This window comes from Pholis gunnellus (assembly GCF_910591455.1).
Source record: "Pholis gunnellus genome assembly, chromosome: 16".
Taxonomy (NCBI): domain Eukaryota; kingdom Metazoa; phylum Chordata; class Actinopteri; order Perciformes; family Pholidae; genus Pholis; species Pholis gunnellus.
The window spans coordinates 4,078,271-4,104,803 of record NC_136543.1 but is presented as its reverse complement, the minus strand read 5'-3'; the positions used below and the strand labels follow the sequence as shown (position 1 = coordinate 4,104,803).

At 45.1% G+C, this 26,533-nt stretch overlaps 2 protein-coding genes across 2 annotated transcripts in view; both read left to right on the top strand.

Moving 5' to 3' along the window:
* The window catches only part of pkhd1l1.1 (PKHD1 like 1, tandem duplicate 1), a gene marked incomplete at its 5' end in the record, with an annotated part of 40,699 nt that extends 18,003 nt beyond the window's left edge, over positions 1-22,696 (top strand). Inside the window, 40 exons of the mRNA XM_079176218.1 lie at positions 326-531; positions 646-1,618; positions 2,116-2,364; positions 2,512-2,661; positions 3,191-3,365; positions 4,506-4,662; positions 4,761-4,917; positions 5,431-5,640; positions 5,920-6,049; positions 6,721-6,962; positions 7,123-7,259; positions 7,377-8,406; positions 8,763-8,954; positions 9,432-9,583; positions 9,703-9,862; positions 10,318-10,489; positions 11,047-11,135; positions 11,261-11,424; positions 11,700-11,829; positions 12,535-12,653; positions 13,298-13,427; positions 13,778-13,951; positions 14,591-14,694; positions 14,909-15,035; positions 15,188-15,309; positions 15,401-15,491; positions 15,604-15,752; positions 16,158-16,280; positions 16,379-16,490; positions 17,845-17,961; positions 18,060-18,225; positions 18,540-18,772; positions 19,465-19,629; positions 19,754-19,911; positions 20,063-20,198; positions 20,353-20,697; positions 20,827-20,978; positions 21,092-21,238; positions 21,535-21,688; positions 22,099-22,696. Of these exons, the coding sequence (XP_079032344.1) occupies positions 326-531; positions 646-1,618; positions 2,116-2,364; positions 2,512-2,661; positions 3,191-3,365; positions 4,506-4,662; positions 4,761-4,917; positions 5,431-5,640; positions 5,920-6,049; positions 6,721-6,962; positions 7,123-7,259; positions 7,377-8,406; positions 8,763-8,954; positions 9,432-9,583; positions 9,703-9,862; positions 10,318-10,489; positions 11,047-11,135; positions 11,261-11,424; positions 11,700-11,829; positions 12,535-12,653; positions 13,298-13,427; positions 13,778-13,951; positions 14,591-14,694; positions 14,909-15,035; positions 15,188-15,309; positions 15,401-15,491; positions 15,604-15,752; positions 16,158-16,280; positions 16,379-16,490; positions 17,845-17,961; positions 18,060-18,225; positions 18,540-18,772; positions 19,465-19,629; positions 19,754-19,911; positions 20,063-20,198; positions 20,353-20,697; positions 20,827-20,978; positions 21,092-21,238; positions 21,535-21,688; positions 22,099-22,337 (8,138 nt within the window). The 3' untranslated portion in view covers positions 22,338-22,696. The remainder of the gene's footprint in view (positions 1-325; positions 532-645; positions 1,619-2,115; positions 2,365-2,511; positions 2,662-3,190; positions 3,366-4,505; positions 4,663-4,760; positions 4,918-5,430; positions 5,641-5,919; positions 6,050-6,720; positions 6,963-7,122; positions 7,260-7,376; positions 8,407-8,762; positions 8,955-9,431; positions 9,584-9,702; positions 9,863-10,317; positions 10,490-11,046; positions 11,136-11,260; positions 11,425-11,699; positions 11,830-12,534; positions 12,654-13,297; positions 13,428-13,777; positions 13,952-14,590; positions 14,695-14,908; positions 15,036-15,187; positions 15,310-15,400; positions 15,492-15,603; positions 15,753-16,157; positions 16,281-16,378; positions 16,491-17,844; positions 17,962-18,059; positions 18,226-18,539; positions 18,773-19,464; positions 19,630-19,753; positions 19,912-20,062; positions 20,199-20,352; positions 20,698-20,826; positions 20,979-21,091; positions 21,239-21,534; positions 21,689-22,098) is intronic.
* A 682-nt stretch (positions 22,697-23,378) lies between these two features.
* gdf6b (growth differentiation factor 6b) lies at positions 23,379-25,155 on the top strand (the record flags this gene model as incomplete). The annotated part of the gene is made up of 2 exons (XM_079176509.1): positions 23,379-23,766; positions 24,263-25,155. Exons 1-2 carry the CDS (start codon positions 23,421-23,423, stop codon positions 25,153-25,155), a joined length of 1,239 nt encoding a protein of 412 aa, XP_079032635.1. The 5' UTR covers positions 23,379-23,420.
* Positions 25,156-26,533: the final 1,378 nt, after the last annotated feature.

The window sequence follows — 26,533 nt, the reverse complement described above, 5'->3', positions numbered from 1 at the left end:
ATAGAAGTCCTATCAGCTGTTCAGAGAAGTAGAAGGTTTTACTCCACTCCTCCCCATCTGTGTAGATAAATATGCCTCCCCCTACTTTACTGTTTAGATTGGGCCAAAAAGAGTCCCGAACAGACTGAAAGTACCAAGTAAAATAAAAATGACAGGTGTAATTATTATTATTTGATGTATTTAAGAGGATGTAAATCAAGTCAGATCAGGGGAATGACATTTATCTTTTGATATTTAAAGATAGACAGGAAACTCAACATCCAGCCAAATGAGGTCTGAGTCAAATTAAAGACAATTCAACGGATCAAACTGTCCCTCCCTTCAGGTTCTCGTCGCATCTCCAGAGCAGCCCCGCAGTGCGTCGCCTCCCCACAGTGCCCGCAGACCAATGTGACCTCAGGCAGCATTTCCTTCAGCGCCTCCGCCTGCTCCACCCCCACAGTCCACTCCATCTCTCCCAACCAGGGATCATACCACCAGGTCATCCACATTGAGGGCACAGCCTTCAGCGACACCGCCTGCGCTAATGAGGTTAGCAGGATACTTTTTCCAGCCTTATCTCAAATGGACTGAAATGTTAAATCATCTTTGTGCTGCTGAGAGTTCTTCTCACCTGTCTGACTCTGGCGTCTGTGTGTCCTGTAGGTGACGGTGGGAGATCAGCCCTGCCAGGTGATCAACAGCTCTCACTCTGAGATCAACTGTCGGCTCGGCGGCGACAGCCAGCTTCCCATCGGCTTGGCTCTCCCCGTAGCCGTCAGAGTCAACAACCTGGGCAGCGCCATCATCACCGTGCCGAACGAGCTCGGCCGCCGCTTTGTGGTTCTGCCGGCGGTCGACTCCGTCTCGCCTCCTGTCGGCAGCCCCAACGGCCACACGCGGCTCCTCGTCCGCGGATCCGGCTTCTCCGGAGGACAGGTGACTGTGGCCGGCCAGCTGTGCTCTGTTGTGTCACTGAATTACACTCACATCACCTGCGACACCGCTCCCTCTCAGCCGCAGGCCGGTGATGTTGTCTTCCACGCGGGCAGGATCCTAAGTTCCTGTCATTCAGACTGCTCCTTCAAGTACTCTTCTACCGTCACTCCCACGGTCTCCAGTATTTCCCCCGACAGCATCAGCGACCCGACCACCGTCACCGTCTCCGGCTCAGGCTTTGGCAGCAGTGTGGATAACGTAGCGGTCTTTGCCGGCACCTCGGAGCTGGGGGTCACCGCCGTGACTGACAGCAACATTACGCTGATGGTAAACGCCCTCCCCGCGGGAGAACACCCAGTCAGAGTGATTGTGAGAAGCAAGGGCCTTGCATCCGGTTCCGCCACCCTGAGCAGCCGTGCCCGAGCCACCCTCAACCCGGACGTGGGCAGCCTGGCTGGAGGGACCCCTCTTGTCTTCACCGGAAACGGCTTCGCTCCGGGGAACACCAGCGTGACGGTCGGTGGCTCGCCCTGCGAGGTTCAGGAGGTGACGCCGGGCCTGCTCCGCTGCCTGACGCCTCCTCGCGGCGAGGGGCTGGTGACCGCCGACATCCAGGTCTTCTCGGTGCAGTACCCTCCGCTCAACTTCACCTACTCCGCAGCCCACACTCCCGTCATCAGCTCCATCAGCCCCAGCTCTGGTAACTACAGTCCTCTGCATCCTGTAGCCATGGTAACACTGGTCAGGAGGAGAGTTTGCTTCCTTATTTGGGATGGCATTTGTTGACCTCCGTAATCACCCTTGAAAAAGGAGACTTTTTTGAAAACCACAAAGCCTCACAAAATTCAATTTGTGTAATTTTTACGACAACTGCTTATTTCATACGTTCAGTACAGCTCATAAGAACAGAGCAGTACAACTTAATAAAAAGCATTTAATTGATTCCTCTAAAAGGGGACGCTTGTTCTTCAGAAAATCTATTTTTTTCCAGATGGTTGATGGCATGTTTCAAGTTGAAGGTTTAGAAAACTTTTAAAGCTTTCTGTAACCCTACAATTTTGATAAAAACAATGAAGCCATCATAATTAAAGTAACATATACATCAGTGGATCCGTCTGAGCATTTCTGTGTGTGTGTGTTTACCGTATGTGTTCACCAATGTCTACGATAACCTTCCCCTGGGTTTATTTCCCACAGGGCCGAGCGGCGCAACCGTCATGCTGACCGGCTCAGGATTTGGCAACGACTCCCAGCACGTCTCCGTCACCATAAACCACGTCCCCTGTGTCCTGTCCACCGTCTCCGACGTGCAGATTCAGTGCACTGCGGGAGACAACCCGGGGGGGGCGTACCCAGTCGATCTGCACCACCAGGTCAAAGGTCACGCCCAGTCGGACGTCATGTTCACGTACGAGCTGACGCTGAGCAGCGTGCAGCCCAAAGAGGGTATCCATTCCAATCCTTTTCTTGTTTGCGTGCTTGTGTGTACATTTTAATTTTGTTTGTCTTTATCCTCGTACTCCTAGTTCTCTTTTCTTCCTCACAATTCAAGTCTGATATTGATACATTTTCCCTCCCTCATCCGTGACTCAGGAAGTTATGGCGGCGGCGCTCTGCTGTCGGTGCAGGGTTCTGGGTTCGACCCGCACACCTCCAATGTGACGATCTGCGGGGAGGAGTGTGAAGTTCGCCGAGAGGGTTCCACATCGTCCCGTCTGTACTGCCAGTCTCCGTCCATCAACGGTAAGTTTAGTTCAGCGTCCTTTACTTCACCAGGATAGTCTACTTGTGGGGATTTTTAGTAGGGTTAGTGCATTAAGAGATGTACAAAGTATTTATTTATTTACTGCCATTATTACGGGAAGCACAGTGACCAATTTCATCTTGATTTCTGAAACCAAACTTACGCTTTTATACGTCCCAAAAAGACCCACATTTGTATCAGTTATTTTACTTCGTAGTTTGCTTGTTCTCATCAACAGCTTTCCATCTTAACGGGTTGAAGGGTTTTCAAGGTTTTCTTTTGGAAAGAATGTGTTCCTGCCGGTTCACGATATTTTTAGTTCTCGACTCATTAAGCTGTACTAAGAGGAATGTTGACAGCCTTTCATGGCAGTAGACAATGTAAATGCCATCAGGGGCATGTTGTGTAAGAAAATAACTTGTCACGGCCGATAAGACATCTGAAGGCTGCTTGTTATCTCTGAGCACGCATCTCGATCCTTCATGTCCCTTTTGATGTCATCTGTCCTGCTGTCCCGTCTGCTCTCAGACACTCAGTCGGAGGTGAGCTGCGTGGTCGTCGTCATCAACCAGCTGGACGCCGTCAACATATCAGACGGCTACGCCTACAAATCTCAGCTGACTCCGGTGATCACCGAGGTCTCTCCGCGCAGAGGAGGCACCGCCGGAGGCACGCGGCTCACAATCACCGGCTCCGGTTTCAGGTGCAGTGAAGGAACAGAGCACAATGGAGAGACACACCCCGGGATTACGGACCACTGGTTAACAATCAGGCGCTCGACTCACGTTACACAATTTGTCCGAGGGGACGTCTTTGCTGTCATTGGGTTTAATGCAAAGACCTTCTCTTGTTTTTGGCAAAAAGTGATTTTCTCCCACAGACTTTTGAATTAGTGACCCTCCACTAAAGTGTTATTTTCATCTAAATTTTGTTTAGAGTACTTAACGGTTAGGCTGTACGAGCTAAAGTTTTTAAGATCTTATTGCCTGCAATGATTTTGGATTCCCTGAATCCCAGGTTCCCTGTAATGATTTCCCACCTGCTCGGTTCACAAAAAGGGACTCGTCACTCCGTCTCCTCCTCAGCAGAATCCTGGCCTCTCAATTTGCCAAACTATTCTCGTGTGAGGATAGGGCGGAGGGCTTTCTCCGAGAGTCCTAAACTCTCCTGTGCACAGATTCAGGTTCAAAGCTGGAGAGAAGTGGAGATATTGAGATCCGGCTCGAAGGACCGTTATGTTACGAAACATTTACTCGAGCCGTGGTAACAATCATTAAACAGGACATTTATTCTTTGCAAAGAAGGAGACAGAGTTGATTCACATACAGTATACATGGATCAAGGCTGCTCGGAGGTCTGTCTCCGAGCGTCGTATATTTATACTAAGTAAACATCGGTGTCACAGGCAATACGTCACAAAAGGATAACACACACACAAATTGCCTTCATACAGCATATTCTAAGTATCTGGACACTTTAACAATTCGTTCTAGTACAAAGGTCACTTTTATAATCGGAAGACGCCATGAAGTATTGACGCCGTCTACAACTTTATTTATCATTACAAGCAGTGCTGAGTGTTCTTTCGGATAGACTAAACAGCTGTGGCGCTTAATGTCAGAGGAAGTTCACACAACAAGGACAGGGAGCCATAAAAATGATCACATAATGACACCGGACTTCGTAAGCACACATTATCATTAGTCATTTAGATTTTTACCCCAACAGTCAGGTATGTTATTGTATCTTTTATACACATATAATATGTGTATGTCACAGTAAAATGTATAATATAATCAATTAATTCATGGATCTATTGGCCGCTCACTTTCCCGCCCCACAGCACCGACATAAATGAAGTCAACGTGACTGTGGCGGGCTCCGTGTGTGACGTTCAGTCCACCAACAGCACACACGTCATCTGTGTGACCAACTCTCAGCGACAGTCTCAGGAAACTAAAGTCAGACTCAGCATCGGAGACCGAGGCATCGCCAAGATGGTGAGATCACGTCCCCCGATCTGACTCACAACACAGTTCCTTATATGATGAGACTCATGTCTCGATAACACATGTTTGTTATTCGCCTCTTTCTTCAGGATTATGCAGACTTCTTCTACGTGGACGTGTGGTCGTCCAGGTTCACGTGGGGCGGTCTGTCTCCACCTGAGAAGGGCTCGTTTGCCGTCATCACTAAAGGCCAGACCATCCTGCTGGACACCAGCACCCCTGTGCTGAAAATGCTCCTCATTCAAGGTACACAAAGGACTTGATCCTGGCTGTTTTGGACATGTTTAACTACGCATATTGTGTGTTTGAAGGAACCGACGGATTACATGTCACTGAAATAGTAGCTCATACGATTACATGTGGGCTGCACGGTGGTGTAGTGGCTAGCACTGTCACCTCAAAGCAAGAAGGGCCCGGGCTGGATGGCCCTTCTGTGTCAAGTTTGCATGTTCACCCCGCGACCCTGAACAGGATAAGCGGTTAAAGATAATGTATGTATCATTTCCTGTGACAAAGACAATTGAGCCACTCAAGACTTTTTTAGGAAGTGAAATATATTTTACTTACAATTTTTCTTTTTTTAAGGACACAAACAAGCATCTTGTGAATTCAGTATTGGTTTGGTTGAACAAAAGGTGCCAAAAAGATGATATATTAACAATAAAAAAAGTCTTCGTTTCAGACCTCATGTAAATCTTGTAAATGTTTTTTTGTTGCCACCAGTCTTGAGTTTGAAACTTACTGTCTCTTTGTCCTCAGGAGGCTCGTTGGTGTTTGATGAGGCGGACATCGAGCTGCAGGCAGAAAACATCCTGATCACGGACGGTGGACTGCTCCAGATCGGCCAGGAGGGGGCGCCATTCCAGCACAAAGCCATCATCACGCTCCATGGAAACCTGCGCTCACCTGAAATACCTGTTTATGGAGCCAAGACGCTGGGTGTCAGAGAGGGAGTGCTGGACCTGCACGGTATGAAACATACACATTCAAACAGATGTACGCTAAATATGAAACTACAGCCAGCCGACAGTTAGCTTAGCTTAGCACAAAGTCTGGTAACAGTGGGAAACAGCTAGCCTGGCTCTGTTCAAAGAAAATAATCTGCCTACCAACACCTTTATAGTGAGATTAAATAATTTGCTGTATGTCTTAAAACTATCAGAATACTTCCACCACCAGCAGCAACTGAAATAGTCGTGACCCTGCCCTCCTCAGGTGCAATTCATTGTTGACAACCTGTTCCTCCAGGCATCCCAGTTCCTGTCCCCTGGACCCACCTGGCCCAGACGGCGGCCAACGGCTCCGTCACACTGACTCTGATGAAGGCGGTGACGTGGAAAGCTGGAGATGAAATTGTCATCGCCTCCACCGGCCACAGGTGCAGTCGTGGTCGAAGCAGAAAAACACATTGATTAAAAGTCCAAACTGCAAATTTTATAATTGTGTCAACATTGAGTGAAGACAAAAATGTTCCAAAATCTTTTTGGGAGTTTGTTGTAACCCATAAATAAGGCGGTAGCTAAATTAAAACATAGTGGAGAAAAAACAAAAGGAACCCCAGATAAACTAGCCCTGCTAGCTTAGCAGATGAGCTGCCTTTGAGGTAGTTAATTAACTTTAAATCAAATATTGCAATTTATTTAATTAATGGTTAACTAACTCATTAGTTCACAAAGAATAGACCATGTATCTCAATCTTCTTGGATAATTAAAGGATAAATAAATGTACAACAAAGCAGAAGAACATATTTAGGTTGTAGATACTTCTGAAAGGGAAATATAGGAAGAAATATCTACGTGATACACATATCCCTCTTTTAAAGTATAAAAGCAATCTACTAAAATATGTATGATCACAAGATTATTCATCCAAAATGTCATAAGAAAAAAACAACACAAAAGCCACAGGTGGGTGGCTTGACACGTTGAATGCTAAGACCCTTTTCTTTTAGGGAGGTCCAGTCATATTTATTATATATTCTATGCATTGACACAAATAAAACAATGTCATGGAGCCGCAAGTAAAAATCATGTATTTCCATTTTTCAGGCACAGCCAGAGAGAGAACGAGCAGATGAGGATCGCCGCCGTGTCGACCGACGGCAGGACCATAACCCTGACCGAACCGCTCAAGTACACTCACCTCGGGGTGACCGTCACGCTGCCCGATGGTACGGTGTTTGAGGGCCGAGCCGAGGTGGGTCTCCTCACCAGGAACATCGTGGTGCGAGGCTCCGAACACCAAGACTGGGACGAAACGATCAAAGCCTGCCCCGACGGCTTCAACACAGGTACTGTGTTTCAACTTGTCTGATTTGATTTGACACAAACCGCTGTGTACAAATAAAGAAGAGACATAACGTTGCTGTGCAGTCAAATATATTCAAACTGACCACCACTTCAGATTCACCAACATGTATGGGTAAACATCTTTGTGTTCCTGTGCTGCAGGTGAATTCAGCACCCAAACCTGTTTCCAAGGAAGGTTTGGAGAGGAGACCGGCAGCGACCAGTTTGGAGGCTGCATCATGTTCCACGCACCCACACCAAATAAGAATCTCGTCATAGGAAGACTGGAAAATGTTGAGGTGAGACGCTTCAAGCTTTCTCTGTTGTAATGTATTTTATTCTTTGCATCTAACCATGTTGATCAGATTACTGAGACAAATCACACAAATTGAAATGATAAACGTTATGCTTTTTAGGTCTACTATGCAGGACAGGCCTTCAGGCTGGGACGTTATCCCATCCACTGGCATCTGATGGGAGACATCGACTACAAGTCATACGTGCGGGGTTGTAGTATCCACCGGACCTTCAACAGGGCCGTGACCATCCACAACACCCACAACCTGCTGGTGGAGCACAACGTCATCTACGACATCATGGGCGGGGCCTTCTTCATCGAGGACGGCATCGAGACGGGGAACATCCTGCAGTACAACCTGGCCGTGTTCGTCAAACAGAGCACCAGCCTGCTGAATGACGACGTCACGCCCGCCGCCTACTGGGTCACCAATCCCAACAACATCATCCGCCACAACGTCGCCGCGGGGGGCACCCACTTCGGCTTCTGGTACCGCATGCACGAGCACCCCGACGGCCCGTCCTATGACCGTAACATCTGCCAGAAGAGGGTTCCCCTCGGTGAGTTTTACAACAACACCGCTCACTCCCAGGGCTGGTTCGGCCTCTGGATCTTCACAGACTTCTTCCCCATGAAGGACGGAGGCTGCCGCTCCAAAACCCCCGAGCCCGCAGTCTTCCGCTCCCTCACCGCCTGGAACTGTGAGAAAGGCGCAGAGTGGGTCAACGTGGGCGCCGTGCAATTTCACAACTTCATCATGGTCAACAACGAGAAAGCCGGTATCGAAGCCAAGCGCATCATGCAGTGGGCCGTGAAGGGCTACGGAGAGGGAGGGGGAGCGACGATGTCCAACAGCACCATCGTGGGCCACGTGGACGAGCTCGGACTGGGAGATAACTACTGCACGCACCGAGGTGTCATCGCGCCGCTGGACGATGGCCTGAGTGTCCTCAACACCAAGTTCATCAACTTCAACCGTAGCTCTTGCGCAGCCATTGGGGTGGCCGCGATCGACGGGACGTGTGTGAGTCGCTGTGGTGGCTGGGCTGTCAGGTTTAGTGGGATCCAGTTCTTCAACTCACCCAACAAGGCCGGCTTCAGGTGGGAGCATGAGGTGCAGCTCGTGGACACTGATGGCTCCTTGACAGGTACTCAATGTTGTATAAGCTTTCCAAACTACTTCTTTAATCAGTCCCTCAATCCATTTTCAGAAAACTGTTGTTAAAGTATATTTCTTATTGCCATCAAATAACCAAAACCAAACATAATTCCCTACCTTGGTTGTAACACTCAGTCCAAAGCCTATTGGTTCCTACTGAAGACAATGGTTCATATTTTAATTTTTTTAAAGTAAGTCAATAAGACCTAAACAGCTCATTTAACCAACATGTCCGGCCGTACCATAAAACTGCAAATACCAGTTTTAAAAATTCCGGTTAATGCAGCTCAGGTGGGCTTTTCCTCCGTCCCTGCATCCGTCTGAACCACGATTCCTTGTTTTCAGGAAACATCAACCACAAAGTGGTACCCATGAGCCCCCTGCTCGACCCCGCTCACTGCTCCCAGAGTGACGAGTGGAGCGTGGGCTTCCCGGGCGCCGTGTGCGACCACACCGTCAACTTCCATCGCTTGTCGTTCAACAACCCGTCGCCGGCCTCCCTGAAGGCCAAGGACGTCATCTTAACCAACTCCCATGGTACTAAAACACACAGACGAATTACTTTTTCATGTCAGTTTGTTGTTGAGGGAGCAGAAAGTCATCTGTAAATCTGTATTGACCTCTACTGGTAATTAGTGGGAAGTGCCGTAGATCGCTGTCATGGACATTTGTGTTCCTGCAGAAACAAAAAAGGAGACTAAAAACAGATTATAAAGAGCATATAACACAAACAATGTAAATATATATTCATATTTATATATTTAAGTGTGATGTATAAACAGATAATGAATAACATGTTTTTTTTTTCTATTACACAGTTGTAAAATTATAAAATATGTCCTCATAGGAGAAGTTATAATTGTTGACAAATATTATATAAGAATAAACACTTTGTAAGCACAAATACATTAAAGTGTGATTTTAAAAAAACTGCTTTTAAATGCTAAATCGGAGATTAAAATGTATAAACGTATCTGCTGTAAAATAGTATATACAAGTTGTTTTTAATTACAGGCAGCAGTGTGATTCCCTATCTGAAGAAGAGAATGACTCATAAGCTCGGCTGGATGGCCATGCTGCCCTCTGGAAAAACGTACAACTGGTACTTCGACGATATGGATCACATCACCAACATCACTTACGCTGCAAAATTCTACGGCTTCAGCGTACGTGATAGACCCGACACATGCTGTGAAATGACAGGACAATGCTGTAAATGTAGCTTTCTGCCTATTTACAGTATACTGCTGTTTTTTTTTGTGCCTGTACCTTTCCCCTCTCACAGTCGGATCAATACGTGATCATCAACCACAACTTGACCCAGAGTCCCGACAGATTCAGGATCATCGATGAGAGGAACGGCTCGTCGACGCCGCTGAGCTTCAGTGACAACAACAACGGAGACTGGTACTTCGACGACAGCTCCAACAACCTCTACTACATCGGTTAGACACACTTTAACACAGATCTCATGCTAATTTTGATGATTGTTTTTAAGTTGTTTACTACGCAAACATTGAAAGGTTGTAGCCTCTTAAATATAAAATCTTAAACAATAACATTGTAAATATCTTTGGGTTTGGGACTGTTGGTCAGACAAAACAAGATGTCGCCTGGGCTGTCTGAAACAGAGTGTTTTAGAAAGAGGGTGAAAACACGTGTATTCAGACGGAATGAGAAAAAGAACGTGTTTTTTAACATTAAAACACGTAAAACCTCGAGAAGAAGAACCTGAAATGAGCATAATATGTATCCTTTAAAAGTTGGCATAAACTACTTTGTACATCTTTGTTCTTCGAGATTATTTACCCCTCAATCAACCGAAAACATTCAGCAACGCATTCAGTGAACTTAGTCATCCGTGCGCCTTCATCCATTTGTCATCTTGTTGTGTCTGCAGTGTCTGGGAAGACAAGCCAGCGCAGGCGTCGTGCCAGCGTGGACCGCTCCATGAAGGACTCCGCGGTCAACTTCAGGGTCTACCGCTGCTTCTACCCCAACTGCATCCCACCAACGCCACCACCTCCAGCCACACTCGCCCCCTTACTCACCCACCGGCCTGACAACTTCATGTACGTTTAGCCCTCCCCCAATGCACCATGTTATTCATGACCAGGAAGAAAATGTACTGTATTAAATGTAGGAGTATGCATTTTGCTGTCAGTGTTTATAGGGTTATTATCACTGATGCATTATTATGCAATATTTTGTTGTGGTTGGTCGAGGTGATTTTGAAAACTGTTGGACAGTTTAATCTGAAAAAATGTCAAACTTATAAAGACATATCTAAATGTAGATATCTAAATATATTACTTGTTTTTAATTTAAATATTTAAAAACATTTTGAATCTTTTTTTTGTGTTTTATTAGATCTATTTCACTTTTTACAAGAAAAATAAAACTTAAATTGGAAGGGACATGAAGGTTGGAAAAAAAAGGATTACTTTTGCAAATATCTCTTAAAAGTAAAAAATGTTGAACCTTTGATTTTTTCTCCCCCTCCATGTCCCTCCCAGGGCTACATATGTTTTAAAAGCAGCATGTGTTCACAATATATGTAATTTATAAAACTGAAAATAGTTCTCATGTTTACGCTAAAAGTTCTTTGTTTGTGCGTGTTTCTCTCTAGCCGATGGTCTAATGCCTCTTTCTGGAAAAGTTCCCCTGAAAACAACTTCACAGCACCTACAGAGGGCTCCGATGTGGTCATCCCATCAGGTAACGTCTTGAAGAAAACAAAATAAAAACGATTCTTTATGTTCACAGTGTTGTTTTTAAAATACACAATAACCAGATTTTGTGATTGTATTCTGTTGTATTATAATACTTCTGTATCCCCACAGGGAAGTGGGTCGTGTTGGACAGTGACACTCCTCCCCTCAACAAGCTGACGGTCATCGGCGTTCTGGAGATCCCCGACAACATGAACAGCTCGTCCTCAAGACAGGCTCGGGCTGCACCCGAGTACAGCACGGTGGTGCTGGACGCCGTCTACATCTCCATCCAGGTCAGTGTGATCAGCCATCTCCATCTTCTGCTTGTTGTGTTGCTGGATGTCAGTTTATGTCTTAATATCATCAGTACCATGACTGAACAGAGAAAAAGCATCACCTACTTCAAACTAGTCAACATTCAGTATTGGTGTAGTACCGTTTACTTATGTAAAAGTAGCAATACTGCAGTGTAAAAATACTCTGCGAAGAGTCAGATACTCACAGTACCACCCACGCAGTTTGATTGGCATGTTTAGTGAGGTGATGTTGGCGTCTCGTGCTGTTTCAGGGCGGCAGGCTGATTGCAGGGTGGGACGACGAGCCGTTCAGAGGTCAGCTGCACATCAAACTGAGAGGGAACCACCGCACACCGGACTGGCCTCTGCCTAACGGGCCCAACCAGGGCTCCAAAGTCCTGGGTAAGAAAACGCATCAGAAACAACTCAACGTTGCAGTGTATTTCTTACATATGTTTTCCACATATTCTAGATATATTTCTGACATATTATGTAATATATTTAATAATATATTTGCAATATTTTGTGTAATATCCTGCGTACATGTGGACCCTGCCACGTATTTTATTTATATTTTAGTTTTTTTTTCATCAGGAAAAGTTTACATGAAATGTATGTGCATGTATGTAAAAATGAAAATGAGAGAGAGGGGAAAGAAGAAAAAATAGATACATTTGAGAAGGGGGTCTAATACAGCATCTAATACCACGAGAGTAGCCAAGGAACCACGGGGAGTTTGTGTACTGCTACAGCTGGATTATGTCAAATCTAAAAATTAAAAATGATATTAAATTATTTTATTCATGAAGTCAGCTTTTTTATTTGTATTTGTTTTTATATACTGAAATGAAGTTTTTAGTCCGAACTTTTTCAGATTATGTGAAATTGTAATAAAATGCTTTGACTGCTCCATGAAACGGATGACTGAGCTTTTGATGCTCTGTTGTGAATCTTCAAGTTAATGACGTACTCGGTACACGGTGTCAAGGGTTTGAGGACTGACTCGGTGTGTGTGTGTGTGTGTGTGTGTGTGTGTGTGTGTGTGTGTGTGTGTGTGTGTGTGTTTGTGTGTGTGTGCGTGCGTGTGTGTGTGTTGTTGTACCACAGGTGTTTTCGGTACACTGGAGCTCTATGGACAACCTCACAACGTTTACCACACCAAACTGGCCGCCACCACTGACGCTGGATCCAATACTCTGAACCTGTCGCAGTCTGTCGACTGGCAGGTCAGAGTGCTTTCTTTTTACGTTTCTCTCAGTGTTTGTGTGACAAAAAGGATCATTCAGATGTTTTTGAAGTGTGCTTGTATGAGATATTTATCCATTTTAAGAGTATTACACCTACAGTAGATGGAGTTTGGAGAAACAGACAGGAGTACCAGCAGAGGAGCAAAGCAATGAACAGCTGTGGGCGTATTTTAGACACCTAAAAAATATCAGTTTAAGTTGTCATATCTAGAATATTTGTACCGCTTTAGCTTGCCATCAGACAGCCCTTTCTGACAGGGAACAGATGCCGTTATCTATGCTCTCTTCACAGCCACAAGACTCCTTTAACAAAAACACAATTTGACCTCCCAGAACACAGGAGTTGCTGGTCTACCGCTGCCTCAGTCGGTTAGTCGGTTAGTGTTATTGTTTGACTTTGGTGAATCCGAACTAACCCTTTAAAACACTACCGTGTCGGTACTCCAGTCTGTTTCTCCAAACTGGGCGCGTGCCGGCTGCCATCACTGACTATGGATAAGTACCTCACACAACCCCACTTCAAAAAAGAAATCCAAACTGTCTGTACTAAGTTTAGAGTAAAACCTACAACTACTGTGAAAGCTAGTATTCAGCCACCTGTTGACATGTCGGCTTGTGTGCAGGTTGGAGACGAGGTCGTCATCTCCACCACCAGCTACAACGCGTGGGAGACAGAAAAACACCAGATCACCGCCGTGTCAACAGACGGCCGCGTCCTGATCCTGAACCAGCCGTTGACCCACACTCACATCGGTCAGTTCAGCGTCTCTGTAGACACAGCAAATGTTCCAGAGCTGCAAAATGGTGTTAAACCCACTGCAATAACTTGTGACATTAATATTTGATTTAATATTCATGTTGCTAATGTGCCTCACTCGATATTCAGCTTGTTGACGCCTTATGCAAGTTTTGACATTTGCCATTGAATAAAAGTTGATGTGATAGATCTAATTTGAACTTTTGTTTTCAGATACTATATGTGTATAATATTGTGGTGTGCTTTTTTTATTGTGTTACTTAAATCCCCTTAAATGGTTTTCATAGCACTTTCAGGAGTGTGTCAGATGGACAATACTGACCTCAGTCTCTCTCTCCGTCTTCAGGTGAGACTCACTCCGTCTCAGGTACGTCGCTCTCCTACACTCTGGCGGCTGATGTCGGCCTCGTGACCAGGAACATTAAGATCATCGGGGAAGAGTATCCGGAGATGATGTCGGAGTCGTTCGGAGCCAGACTTTTAGTGGGCAGCTACTCCTGGGCTGGAATCGACTACAAAGGTAAGTAGAGTATATGATGGGATTTATATTCTGACAGACTGGAAGTGTTAATCAGCTTTAACATCATCGCTGAACTGGAGTTCAGACCTTTGTGCCTCTCAGGGTAATTTAAAGCGGTTCATTTCCGGATAGATTCAACCGGTCAATCTGTCGTTAGATTTTGAGCTGTAGTTTTCTGTTTGGAGGAAACACTGATGATGGAATGGGTTTAATGTCTTTTGCCATTTTCTTTTTTTAAAGCTTGAAACGTCTTTGCATCTGTAACTCGGCACAAACCGAGGATCTTATTATGAATTATAGTTTTTGACAAAAATGTTGAATCAAACCCACTACCAGTTTTATCTGTTAAAACTCATTTATTGTTTTATATAAGACGCATCTAGGAGCCATAAATCATCAGCCATGTTCTTACTGATTATATTTAAGTTATTTATAATTTGATAGTGTTATTATTCCTTGTGTCAACATGATGAAGCGCATAGATGTACAGTATAGAGAGGTAGACAATAGAGAAGTTTGGTCTCATTTTGAGCCGGAGGATCTGATCCATTGTGTACCTGATCTGTTATGATCCATTAAGTGCACCTTTCTAGTTTACATTCAAACACATTCACCATGATGTTGTTTGATGTTTTACAGGCAAGGCTCAGATCAGGAACGTGGAGTTCTTCCGCTCTGGTCAGGAGGGCTGGACCGACTACACCGACCCTCGTTACTCTGTGGCCTTCCTCAACCTGGGAGAGGTACAGCAGCGCGTTAGAAAATCTTTGCTGTGTCCAGAAATAATAACTCAGAAAGTATTTCTTCTACATCGTCTAACTGCATAACAGAGCTGAACTTGTATTTTATCTCCTGTAACATTCAGCAGGGGTTCACATGACCAATAGATGCTGCTTACCCTTGTTGTAGTTTACTGCAACAGTAAAAACGACCGATTACATTTTTCTGTGTTGAAAGGTTTCAGAAGAAGACTCGTACATTCAGGGTTGCGCTTTCCATGACGGCTTCTCCCCAGCCATCGGAGTCTTCGGGACAGAGGGTCTGAACGTTGACGATAACGTCGTCCACCACACTGTGGGGGAAGGTAAACACGTTGATGCCAATACGCAGTCATAATGATTCATGAGCGCTTCGCAATCGACACCCGATTGGCCAGATTGTCCAAACTGAATTCAAGTTTAACAGCGAACGGATTTTCTCCAGCACTAAAGTCTTGAGATGCGTCCCTGTGTGCAGGTATCAGAATTTGGGGCGACAAGATAACAGTGAGGAGGAACCTGGTGATGATGACGCTGTGGCCTGGCTCGTATCAGGACAGAGAGGAGCCCTTCAACTACGCCTGGAACGCTGCCATCGAGGTCCGAACTCTCAAGAGTACAACATAAACAGCTTATACTATAAAAAAATCTGTCGCTGCATTTATGATCTGTTCTGTTTTATTCTTTTCAGGTCAATGAGGGGACAAATGTGGTGCTGCAGCATAACATTGTGGCAGGTTACGAGAGAGTCGCTTATCGCATCGATGGTGAACCGTGTCCAGGTAACGGAAACGATCGGAATCAAAGCCGGCCCGACATTTACTAGGACTGAGGAGAAAGATCCAGAACCGATATCCTTAAAGCTTTTTTTGTTCTCCTCCGGGCTTTCTGCAGGTTACTTGAACGAGAATGAGAAGTGGATCCACAACGAGGCTCACGGCGGTCTGTTCGGAGTCTATCTGAACGAAGACGGTCTACCCGGCTGCAGCCTCATCCAGGGCTTCTTCGTCTGGAGGAGCTTTGACTACGCCGTCTACTTTCAGGTTCCAATACTTTAGAACTTCTACTCATTCTGACACCTTCATTCATGTGCTTAATTTGCCCACAAAGCAACCGTCTGACCTAATGCGACTGCATCAAGAGGCAAAAGTGTGGAGTTGGGGCTCTTAACCTCGAGTTGAAGTGATGCTAAGGGTTAGGAAGAGTAAAAATCAACTTTACTCGTATACAATAGGTTTGGAGGAAGTAACTGAAGTTCACTCTGTACATTATGCGTATCTACATGTGAAAACCTTTACGTTTACTTGAGAAATATTTCTGGCAAATATCTATAAAGGCTGAGTTGAGGGATCATGAGGAAACGATTAAAAGCTCAATCTAGATAGATTATTGACAAGAAATGACAACTGATCACTGTCCTCTTCTCCCTCTTCCTCTCGCCCTGACAGACCATCATGAGTGTTATCGTTTCCAACGTGACCCTGGTGGACAACGGGATGGGCGTCATGCCTCTCGTCTATGCTCCGCCTTCTCTCTCCCACACGTACGCCGATAAAACCGTACACGTTCAGGTGATTCACTCATTGTTTGTTTTCCCTTTCCTCTCATATTCATCACATATCACTTAGTTGACAGATCTCATATTCCTCCTGCTCCTCTTTTTCCCCAGAATGCCTTGATTGTTGGCAGCAGCCCGAGCTTCAGCTGTTCAGCCACTCTGCCCAGCGGTGACTTTAACCTGGTCAACAGCGACATCCACCGAGCCCCAAGACCTCTCACAGGTACAGCTGATGCTGCCAAAACACCTCGTATCACTGCCGCAAAGTAGAGCGTCTCTTTTCAGCTGGAGAAAACTGGAACAAAGAGTTGCAACAGGCTTTAAAAAGGCCTTAAATATTTTTGGATTTGCCTTCATAGGATATGGCCTTTTATTCACTCAACTTAAATTGGATTAACTCACATTTTTGCTGATAACTCTAAGATTTAGACTTAGAAAAATTGAAACCTCGACTTAAAGATCTTGAATGAATTAAAAAAGAGGTTCTAATTTTGTTGTTTTGACCATTTAATTTAACCAACCAAGAATTTTAACATTGTTAAAAATGTGTTATAAACGCAGGCTGGTTTAAAACCTTCTAACCCCGAACGGGACCCAATTTGGTCCTAGAGGGGGGGGGCGACAGAGTGTACACATGTAGTACAAATCACTTCTGAGAACGAATTAAATGATATTTTATGATATTTCAAAAAGCTACGTGATGAAGACATTCTGATAAAATGGACCATGTAACCTATTTTAATCACTCAAAAACAATATATATACACAGAGTTCTACAATATACTACAAGTACTACCACAATTTCACCTATTTTTTGATTTAGTGGCTGAAAATTCTGTCAATCACTTCATGGAACATACTGGTGTGCTCGAAATAACCACCCGGTTTCAACAAGGGGTCACATGCTCAAATCCGCCCACCATAGGTTTATCAAGCACATAGACACAGACAGAGACGAGGAAATTGCATGGAAGAGAGATATGATGACCCCCAGAGAGGTCAAAATGGCTCAAAATGATGCCAAACAGCTCCGTTATGATAGATTGTACAATATGAGTGATAAACAAAGTGAAATATAGTGAAATATATAGTTAAATAGTATATAAAAGTACAATGGAACAGCTGCAACTCCTGGTTCCAAAATGAGAATTTGGCGTGTTTTTTCGTACATAAACTTCTATAACTTGAGTTTGCTTCACTTTATTTACACCAAATCTTTTTTGTGAGGCACCTGCGCCGTTTTTGCTATGAATTGGGAATGTTTTTAGGCTAGCCAGGGCCTCCTTAAAAAAATTAAAGTGCTTTTTCTTCAGGCGAACCTGGGAATTTTCCCTGTTTGCTGTGTTCTGTCTTCAGCTACTATTAACCAGTAACATATACACAATATTTACTCATCTCAACAAATCTCACAATTCGTAGTGTTATTGAACCATCAACATTATTAAAATAGACCTTGTAGTTACAGAATTGCAGTCTTTTTAGTATGGGTTACAATGTTCGAGCAGAGGCCTAAAAATAGGCCTAGGGGTTAAAAGGTAAGAGAATCCAGGGTTTGTGACTCCTTCCTCTCTGTACAGGTGGCAGATCTGGAATCTGTTGGCCGAGTTTTGCTTCTAGCCACAACACTGCTCCAAAGATGGCCCATCATCTGAACATGAACTACAACGCCATCAAAGGACTAATGAAAGTCACAGGTAAGTTCAGGCTCCAGTAGGGATGTTTGCAATCAAAAACAATCTTCACAACGATTTACAGAAGAGCATATTCTTCTTTTCTCTTCCTACCTTCCCAGACACAACGTTCGTCGGTTTCAAAACGGTCTGCTCTAGCGAGACGAACTTCATGTTTATCACCAACCCGATCAACGAGGACCTGCAGCACCCTGTGCAGGTTTCAGGCATAACGCTGATAGACAGCACAGAGGAGGCCAGAGTCTTCATCCACAGGGCTGACGTTGGGTAAATCATTGCACATCAACAGACACCAGGCCTAAACAATAATCTAACAATGTCTTCAAAGTTGTAAAAATGATATGTTGACATTCAGATGTTTTTATTTTTACGCTTTCTTTTACTCTTCTGAGTGAGTCTTCTGTCACTTGGCAGCTCATCTAAGCCAAATGGATTAAGTGCTGCTGCTTGAATTGAGGATTTAAACTGATAAAAACAATGTTTTAGAACTCTAAACAGTTGGTATAGAATTTTGATTTCAACTTTCTGCTGTTTTGCACATGATCACATGAAATCGATAACTAGATGTTTTTGTGCCTCAGAAAAGCGAACCCATCTGACTGCGTGGACATGGACTGCGATGCGAAGAAGAAGAGTCTGCTGAAGGACTTGGACGGTTCGTTCCTGGGCGCAGTGGGAGCTGTGGTGCCTCAGTCCGAGTACGAGTGGGGAGGTGATCCCAGGAGAGGGCTGGGCGACTACCGCATCCCCAAAGTCATGCTCACTTTCCCCAACAGCAGCCGCATCCCTGTGAACCAGATCGCTCCACACAAAGGTGACTCGATTAATGGAGGGAAAAGTACTTCAGTACTAATAAAAATGAAAATGTAAAGACTAAGTATCTGGCTACGACGGCGTATTAGGACCATCGTAGGTAGAAATAAACAAATCACGGATCTGGGAGACGAGGGTGATATTCTCAGAGATTTAGTTTTTTCTTGCAAATTTATAACTTTATAATCTCGTCATCTCGCCATCGTCATCTCGCCATCGTAGCTGGTAAAGAAGTAACACGATGAAATACAAGTTTCAGCGAACAAGTGAAACAGGCGTGGTCGCTCCACGTATTTCTGAGAATCTTTGCTTATTTGCTTTTCTAATTCCCAACTTTCAAATACAACTGAACTGGGAACTATGGGCAAAATAATTAAGTAATCATCCATTCAATCATCCATATTCAAGCCACAGCATTCAGTCTCATAATGTTCCTTTTGATTGTGCCAAATAAATGTTTCTATATTTATTCCACAAAGTATTAGCACTCCAAACTCAAATTAATGCATTCACTTATTGGTTTCAAGCTCAGTGAACATTCTGCAGAGAGTCACAAGTTGTATTGTAAAAGTTGAGGAAAAGAAAATGATTCCTTTACTGTCCAGTGTGATGCTTCAGCTAACAGGTGCGTCATAAAATAAAAAATAAAATAATAACTTGTTTTACAAAATGTCGTGTTGCTTCTTTCCTCAGGTGTGATCAGGGAAGGCTGCACGTACATGAGTTCCTGGCAGAGCTACAAGTGCTTCGGGCTGAACTACAGGATGCTGGCGATTGAGAGTCTGGACTCTGACACAGAGACCAGGCGTCTGTCCCCCGTCGCTGTGCTCGGAGACGGCTTTTTGGATCTGATCAACGGTGGGTTGTGTCCTCTAGTTCTGAAATTATTAAAACCCAAAAGAATCAAAATGGTCTCTCAAAAATCTGTTAAAAACAACAACAAGAGAAAGTCTTAGATTCGGTTGTGTGTCTTTGCATCCAGGTCCTCAGGATCACGGTTGGTGCTCGGGTTACACCTGCCAGAAGAGAGTGTCTCTCTTCCACAGCATCGTGGCCACCGGTCGCTCCTTCGACGTCTTCTTCACCAGCGTCAGCCCTCAGAAACTTCGCCTCATGATGCTCAACACTGATCCATCTGAGGTCAGAATACTAGATATTCGTCAACAGCTACATTTTCCGTTGCAGAATTCATTCAATGTGACCTCCTGAACTCTTACATTTAAAAACAGAAGTCTTCTGGTCCTTTTTTTTACTTTTCACTAAAACACCGGTTGCTTTGTGATTTGTGCAGAGTATCATCGTGTCAGTCTTCTACTCAAAGCCGCAGCGGTTGGACGTGTACGTTGACAACAATCTGGTTGCTCCAACTAACGTCCTGTGGAACTCTGATAACACCGACTACACCCTGAAGAAGCCCATCTATCCAGGTACTCCTGCTTTACACATGCAGGGTAGCCATGTCCAGTGTCTTTTTGCTGTAGGCGTAATCACATACGTGGAGGAGGCTCGATCAGGGGCCTTTGAATTTGACAACATCTTATTTCATTCAGCAATCTGTTCATCTTTCTTTTATTCCTCCAGGTCAGTACGACCCCCAGCTGAACGCCACTCTGGGCACCAACTACTTCGACCAGGATTACAAGATGCTGAGGGTCACGGTGAGAGGCTCCCAACCGGTGGAGATCCGAACCGCCCCGGTTATCTTCCTCTCCTTCGAGCTGCCCGCCATGACCGAGGAAGAGTTCTTCGGAGACCGCCTGATTCAGAACCTCGCTGCGTTCCTCAAAGTTCCCCCAAACATGATCCGAATCACCAACATCATCCGGGAGGATGGAAGCGCGCGGCGCAGGAAGAGATCCACGGGCTTGAAGGTGGAGGTGGAGATCAAGAAACCTCCGGTCCAGCAAACCACCAACACCACCAACGGTTGGTGGGAGAAGAAATCTCATTTCCGTGTTGATATTTGTTTTTATAGCCTGTTTCAATGTCTAATATGAGAACACTGGCCGAGAAATCCAGGATGTTTTGTCACAGCTTCCCCTTTCGTCTTCTCAGATGAGGAGGACTTTGTGCAGTTGAAGGACATCGCTGATGATCTGGGTCAGGCAGCCGTTTCCGGAAACCTCAGTCAGTCCATTGGCTTCAACGTCTCCTCGATGGGCATCATCCCTCCTCCTCCTCCGTCATCTGACCCCAGCTGGAATAAGGTGACTGTCAAGACTTCCCCGTGACAACATCTGCATAGTAAAAACTACACAAAGAAATATCAGCTTTACGCGAGTGCTCACTGGTTCGGTGGTTTTCTGCTTTGAAATCTCAGGAGGCCACGGAAGAAGTGACGAGGGAAGAGCCGACGGTGAGCTACGTGTCCAGCGTGAGCGAACTGCTGCTAATCGAGGAGCCGATAGCCGGGGAGTTTGTGGGTCCTCTGCACCAGCAGCCCAGTCTGATGGCTGTGGACGAGCAGGTGAGGCACCGCACAGCTGCTGCTGAATCTGAATTTTCCTCAGCTAGAGCCATCTCAGAAGGTGCTTACAAGGCCTTCTTAGCCTATAGGATATCGTATTCACCTTATTGGAAAAACTAGATTCATTAAATGTACACAGAATGCCATTCTTAGTTATTGCCATCAGGTTTGAGCTGACGCCAGAAATAAAACATTTTAGGATGGCAGACTAATCTCTGGAAAAGTGAAGGAGACACACACCAAGAAGAGTCAACACCGTGTTAAAGTAGACGCTTCTTTTGTGCCATTGTCCGCAGGGTAACTGTGTCTCTGTGGGCGTGACGACTCTCGCTGTCACAGTCAGTCTGAAGGACGCCAGTGGGAGCAGCGTAGGCGGACTGGAAGGAAACACCACCATCCTGTTCAGCACCTGCTGGGCAAACTTCACCGACCTGTCCATTCAGAACAGCGGTACGTCTGCGTCAAACTTTTAAAAATCAGTCCTACAAAAATCCCTAGATTCTTGATGGTTTTTGCTCCTAATTTTCATTTTTACCTTTATTAACTTTCTTCTCCCCTGAGAGGAAATCAAGCTTTTTAGGATATAGAGCTAAAATAATTAGTCGATTGACAGAGAAATAATCGTTAGTTTTTTTTTCAAGCAAAAAAAGCCAAATATTCTCTGATTCCAGTTTCTCAAACATTTTTTTGCATCTTTTCTCCGTTTTATATGATTGTAAATTGACTATCTTTGTGTTATGGACTGTTACATTATGACACATCATTAATATTCACTGTGGTGCATCCTCGCTGCGCAAGCAGCCATTAAAAAAAACATGCAACACGAATCACCACAATAATGACTCTTCCTCTCCCTGCAGGTGAGAACCTGACCATGGTCTTCACCCTGAAGAAGTGGGGCGCCAAATCTCGCACCTTCTCCGTCAAAAACAATCCGACCACCCAGATGCCGCCAACCACCCCGTCCACAGACGGGCCGCAGTGCACCACAGACAACAGCGTCTTCAGCTCCAGCACTGCCGTATCTGCCGGCAGTCTGTGTCTGGTCAGCGTCATCTATGCTGTGGCCTGCTGCTCAGACTGCGTCCCCATTTGCTAGATAGTTCTGTGAAGCTGAGAGGGTTTTATGAAGGATACCTCAACACCTTGGCACAAACAAGTCTGCTGAATAAAAAAAAAAAAATCTTTAAATATATCATGCACATGGCTGGCTTTTCTTTTTCTGGGCTAAATTTTCACTTAGAATTAAACAAAAGAATACGGATAGGGTTATGGTTTTTTAAAACTCATAGTTAACCAAGGTAAAAAGCCCCTCCCCTCTGCAAAGACTGTGTTTCTGTTTCTTTCCTTTGTTGTATTATGTCTAAATGTCTGTTTGATATGGTTACTCTCAGGGTGTAGGATCCAGATATAGATTTTCTATTGTAAAACATGTGCAATAGGTGCTTAACTCCACTCTGTAACAACATGGAGATATGAAGTTTGCATTTCTTTTTTGCTGCTTTAAAAAAACTATATTCTCTTTTCAATAAATTCCATTTGTCATTGATTACACATCTTCATTGCATCCGTGTTTTTCTTTATTAATCCGGTCCTTTATCGAATGCCGAGTGAAGACTCTGTCCATGGTGCTGAAGGGAGCTGATTGGCTGAGCGGTTCCTCCTGTGCGGCAGCTGCAGGGCGATATGTCTGCGCCTCACTAGAGGGCGGGAGACCCCGTGGTATATCCTAAATTCATCCTCAACTCAGGCACAGTTGCGGTGGCATAACGAGTCATGAACAGAGAAAAACTTCTAAAACTGAGACAAAAAAAAGAGCCATTTTGGTTGTTTAAAAAACAGGTTTTGTGAGCAGCAGAAGTTGAACAGCGCGTCCTTTCAGCGCACATCTGCCTCCCCGGGGAGGGAGGTGACGGCCGTCGGAGGAACAAATAGTTTTACAGCCTTAATTTGCGCCCTCCATTTAACGATAACAGCACAATGTGGGCGTGTCCCCCCCCCCTTTATTTTTTATTTTTTTTACTTTTGCACCGCCTGTCCTCCGGAGCTGTGCGCACTTTTGCGGAGCAGCCACTTGCTGCGGAGTGGATGCAGAGTTCAGCTCCGGCTTTGCCCGTGGTCCCCCACACCCCTCCCCGGCCACAGCTCAGGCTCCGGCTCTGATTCGGGACGAGACCAGAGGATGGATCTCTATCACGTCGCTTCCCTCTGCGGGGCTCTGCTGTTTGTTTGGGAAACCCCCGGCTCTCACGCTCTCGCTATTTCCCCTCCAGCGGCCCCGAAGAGCAGCAAGGTGTCGAGGATCTTTGATGGACAAGAAGCCTCTAAATATTTCAAGGAGTTTTACGCGCCGCCGTCCGTCGACAGAAACAATAAAGCGACTTCTAAAGACTCCGTTGAGCCGCACGACTACATGCTGTCTATTTACAAGACCTTTTCCACGGCGGAGAGACTGGGACTCAACGCCAGCTTCTTCCGCTCCTCCAAAGCTGCAAACACCATTGCGAGTTTTGTGGACAGTGGACAAGGTATGTGGAGGCTTTACAGCGCGGGCGCGTGTGTTTGTATTAGGCTACTCCTGTTGAGGGGACATACATTTCTAGACAACATTTAGGGACTCACTTTACTTTTGGGGACAAGATGCAAGTCCCCATAACGTAAATCCTTACATTTTAGGGTGAAGATATGGTTTAAGGTTAGGTTCAGGTTAGGGTTAGGCAAGTGGTGGTTAGGATAAATCTCCAGAAAATTAATGGAAGTCAATGTAATGTAGGCTACTCTAAAGTGATGGAAACACAACTGTGTGTGTGTGTGTGTGTGTGTGTGTGTGTGTGTGTGTGTGTGTGTATAATTGCGTGTGTGCAGGTAGGATTGATTGAACACCCATGACTCATACTTTGTCTCCCACATTAATTCGGTGCAGACAATAGTGGGATTTTTCCTGTCAGATTCCACATCTCTGTGGTATGCACATCGTCTCCGTGAGAATGCGTCTGACCCCGCTTGCTTTAATGCTTTCCACAGATGACCTCCCACTCCTCCCTCTGAGGAGACAGCAGTATCTGTTCGACGTCTCAACACTGTCCAAAAAGGCGGAGGTGCTGGGAGCTGAGCTCAGGATATACACCAAAGTGTCTGGGAATTTCAGGATATCGGAAACAGAGCCCGTTGACGTCCAGCTCCTCTCCTGCCACGACCGGCAGCTGCTCGACTCCAAAACGCTGGACTTGCAGGACTCCCAGAGGCCGAAGTGGGAAGTGTTGGACGTGTGGGAAATATTCAAAGAGCAGCAGCACCTGAGCCAGGGCAAGCACTTCTGCCTGGAGCTCAGGGTCATGCTGGACAACCCGGAGAGGGAGCTGGACTTGCACCATCTGGGTTTGCACAGGCACGGCAGGCCCCAGCAGAAGAAGGCCATCTTGGTGGTGTTCACCAGGTCTAAAAAGAGGCAGACCCTCTTCAGTGAGAGGAGAGAGGGGAGAGCGTTGCTGGGTCTGGAGAGGAAGGCCAAAGAAAGGGGCCCTGGTGCCAAAGCCAGCAGGAGAAGGAGGACGGCCGCGTCCAAGACCCGCCACGGGAAGAGACACGGCAAGAAGTCCAAATCCCGGTGCAGCAAGAAGCCGCTGCATGTTAACTTCAGAGACCTGGGCTGGGACGACTGGATCATCGCCCCCCTGGATTATGAAGCGTACCACTGCGAGGGGGTGTGCGACTTCCCCCTGCGCTCCCACCTGGAGCCCACCAACCACGCCATCATCCAGACTCTGATGAATTCAATGAACCCCAGCAACATGCCGCCCAGCTGCTGCGCCCCATCCAAGCTCAGCCCCATCAGCATCCTCTACATCGACTCAGGAAACAATGTGGTCTACAAACAGTACGAGGACATGGTGGTCGAGTCTTGTGGCTGTAGGTAGTAGTGCTTCACCTTGACCGCTTCCTTGTTCGTCAGGGTCTCTGGTTAGTGGGAATCGAACAGCATTACAGTCCGTGTGGTGACGAGGCTGCACCTGAAATAAGGAAAACTTAGCGATGCTTTTCCCAACCATGCACCCAACAAGGTCAAGTTTAATACCTCAGACGTTTGTTTTCTTATTTTTTCTGTACGTTCTTGCCACGTAACCACTACAGTGACTGCATATTCATGAATATATAATAAGATAAACATGTTGGAAACTCTATATCGTTTCTGTCACCAAATCAAGAAAAGAGTTCAACATTTTGGCAAATTCACTTATTCACTTTCATGTAGATGGTTAGATGAGAAGATTGATACCACTCACCTGTCTGTATGCTAAATATGAAGCTGCAGGCAGCAGCTGGTTAGCTTAACTTAGCATAAAATCTTGCACAAAACCTGTCAATTTTAAACTTCCGTTTTACTGATTAAACAAACAAGATATAACATGTTCATTAATGGGATTTAGAGTTGCTGATAGGTGGATTGAGTTACCATTGGACAGACCCAGGCTAGCTGTTTCCCCCTGTTTCCACTCTTTATGCTAAGCTAAGATAACTGCCTCCAGGATGCAGCTTCTTGGTCACAGTCCAGACATAACTTTGATATCGATCTTCTCATCTAACTCTCAGCAAGAAAGCAAATTTCCAAAAATGTTGAACCGTTTCTTTAAAAAGAGACACATTAAATATCCCCCATTTAAGGAAAGTTCATATTTTACTCTTGTGAAATTATGAAAAACTTTTTTCTTTTTTTTTTGTCACTTTTTTAATCATTTTACCCCCAACTGTTTGGCCCTTGGGGCAGGCACTATGTTTAACTTGTATGGACTGCTAGTTAACAAAAAACTATGAAGAGTTACATACATGTAAATAGGAACATTTAATATATGTGATGTTAGATTCAGACTGAAGTTCATTTTCAAAAGTAATAAAAATAATCCTGGTACAGTGTACGCCAGAGTACACAACTTAAACCTTCAAAATATGAAGTCCCCCGACCGTCAAAGCAGCCCAACAATGTAATCATCTTTGATAACTTTGTGTCCAAATTTATTACAAGAGTCTTATGATCAAAAACAGTCAATCCGTTTTAATCTAAGACAACACTTTTTTAGCCCGTCTCTTCTTCTACTATTATCGAAACTGAAAGACAAAGTTCAGGTAAAGATTTTTCCTATAATGGACGTATTGAGTGACATCTTTGCCAGGATTAAAAAGCAGATTTTCAGCACTTGACATGGCCTACGACTCAGGGAACGTCCTCAAGTGCTGGAGAGAATGTGAACTTTTTTTTAATCACATTAAACCACCGACAGTACATTTCACCAACTTACT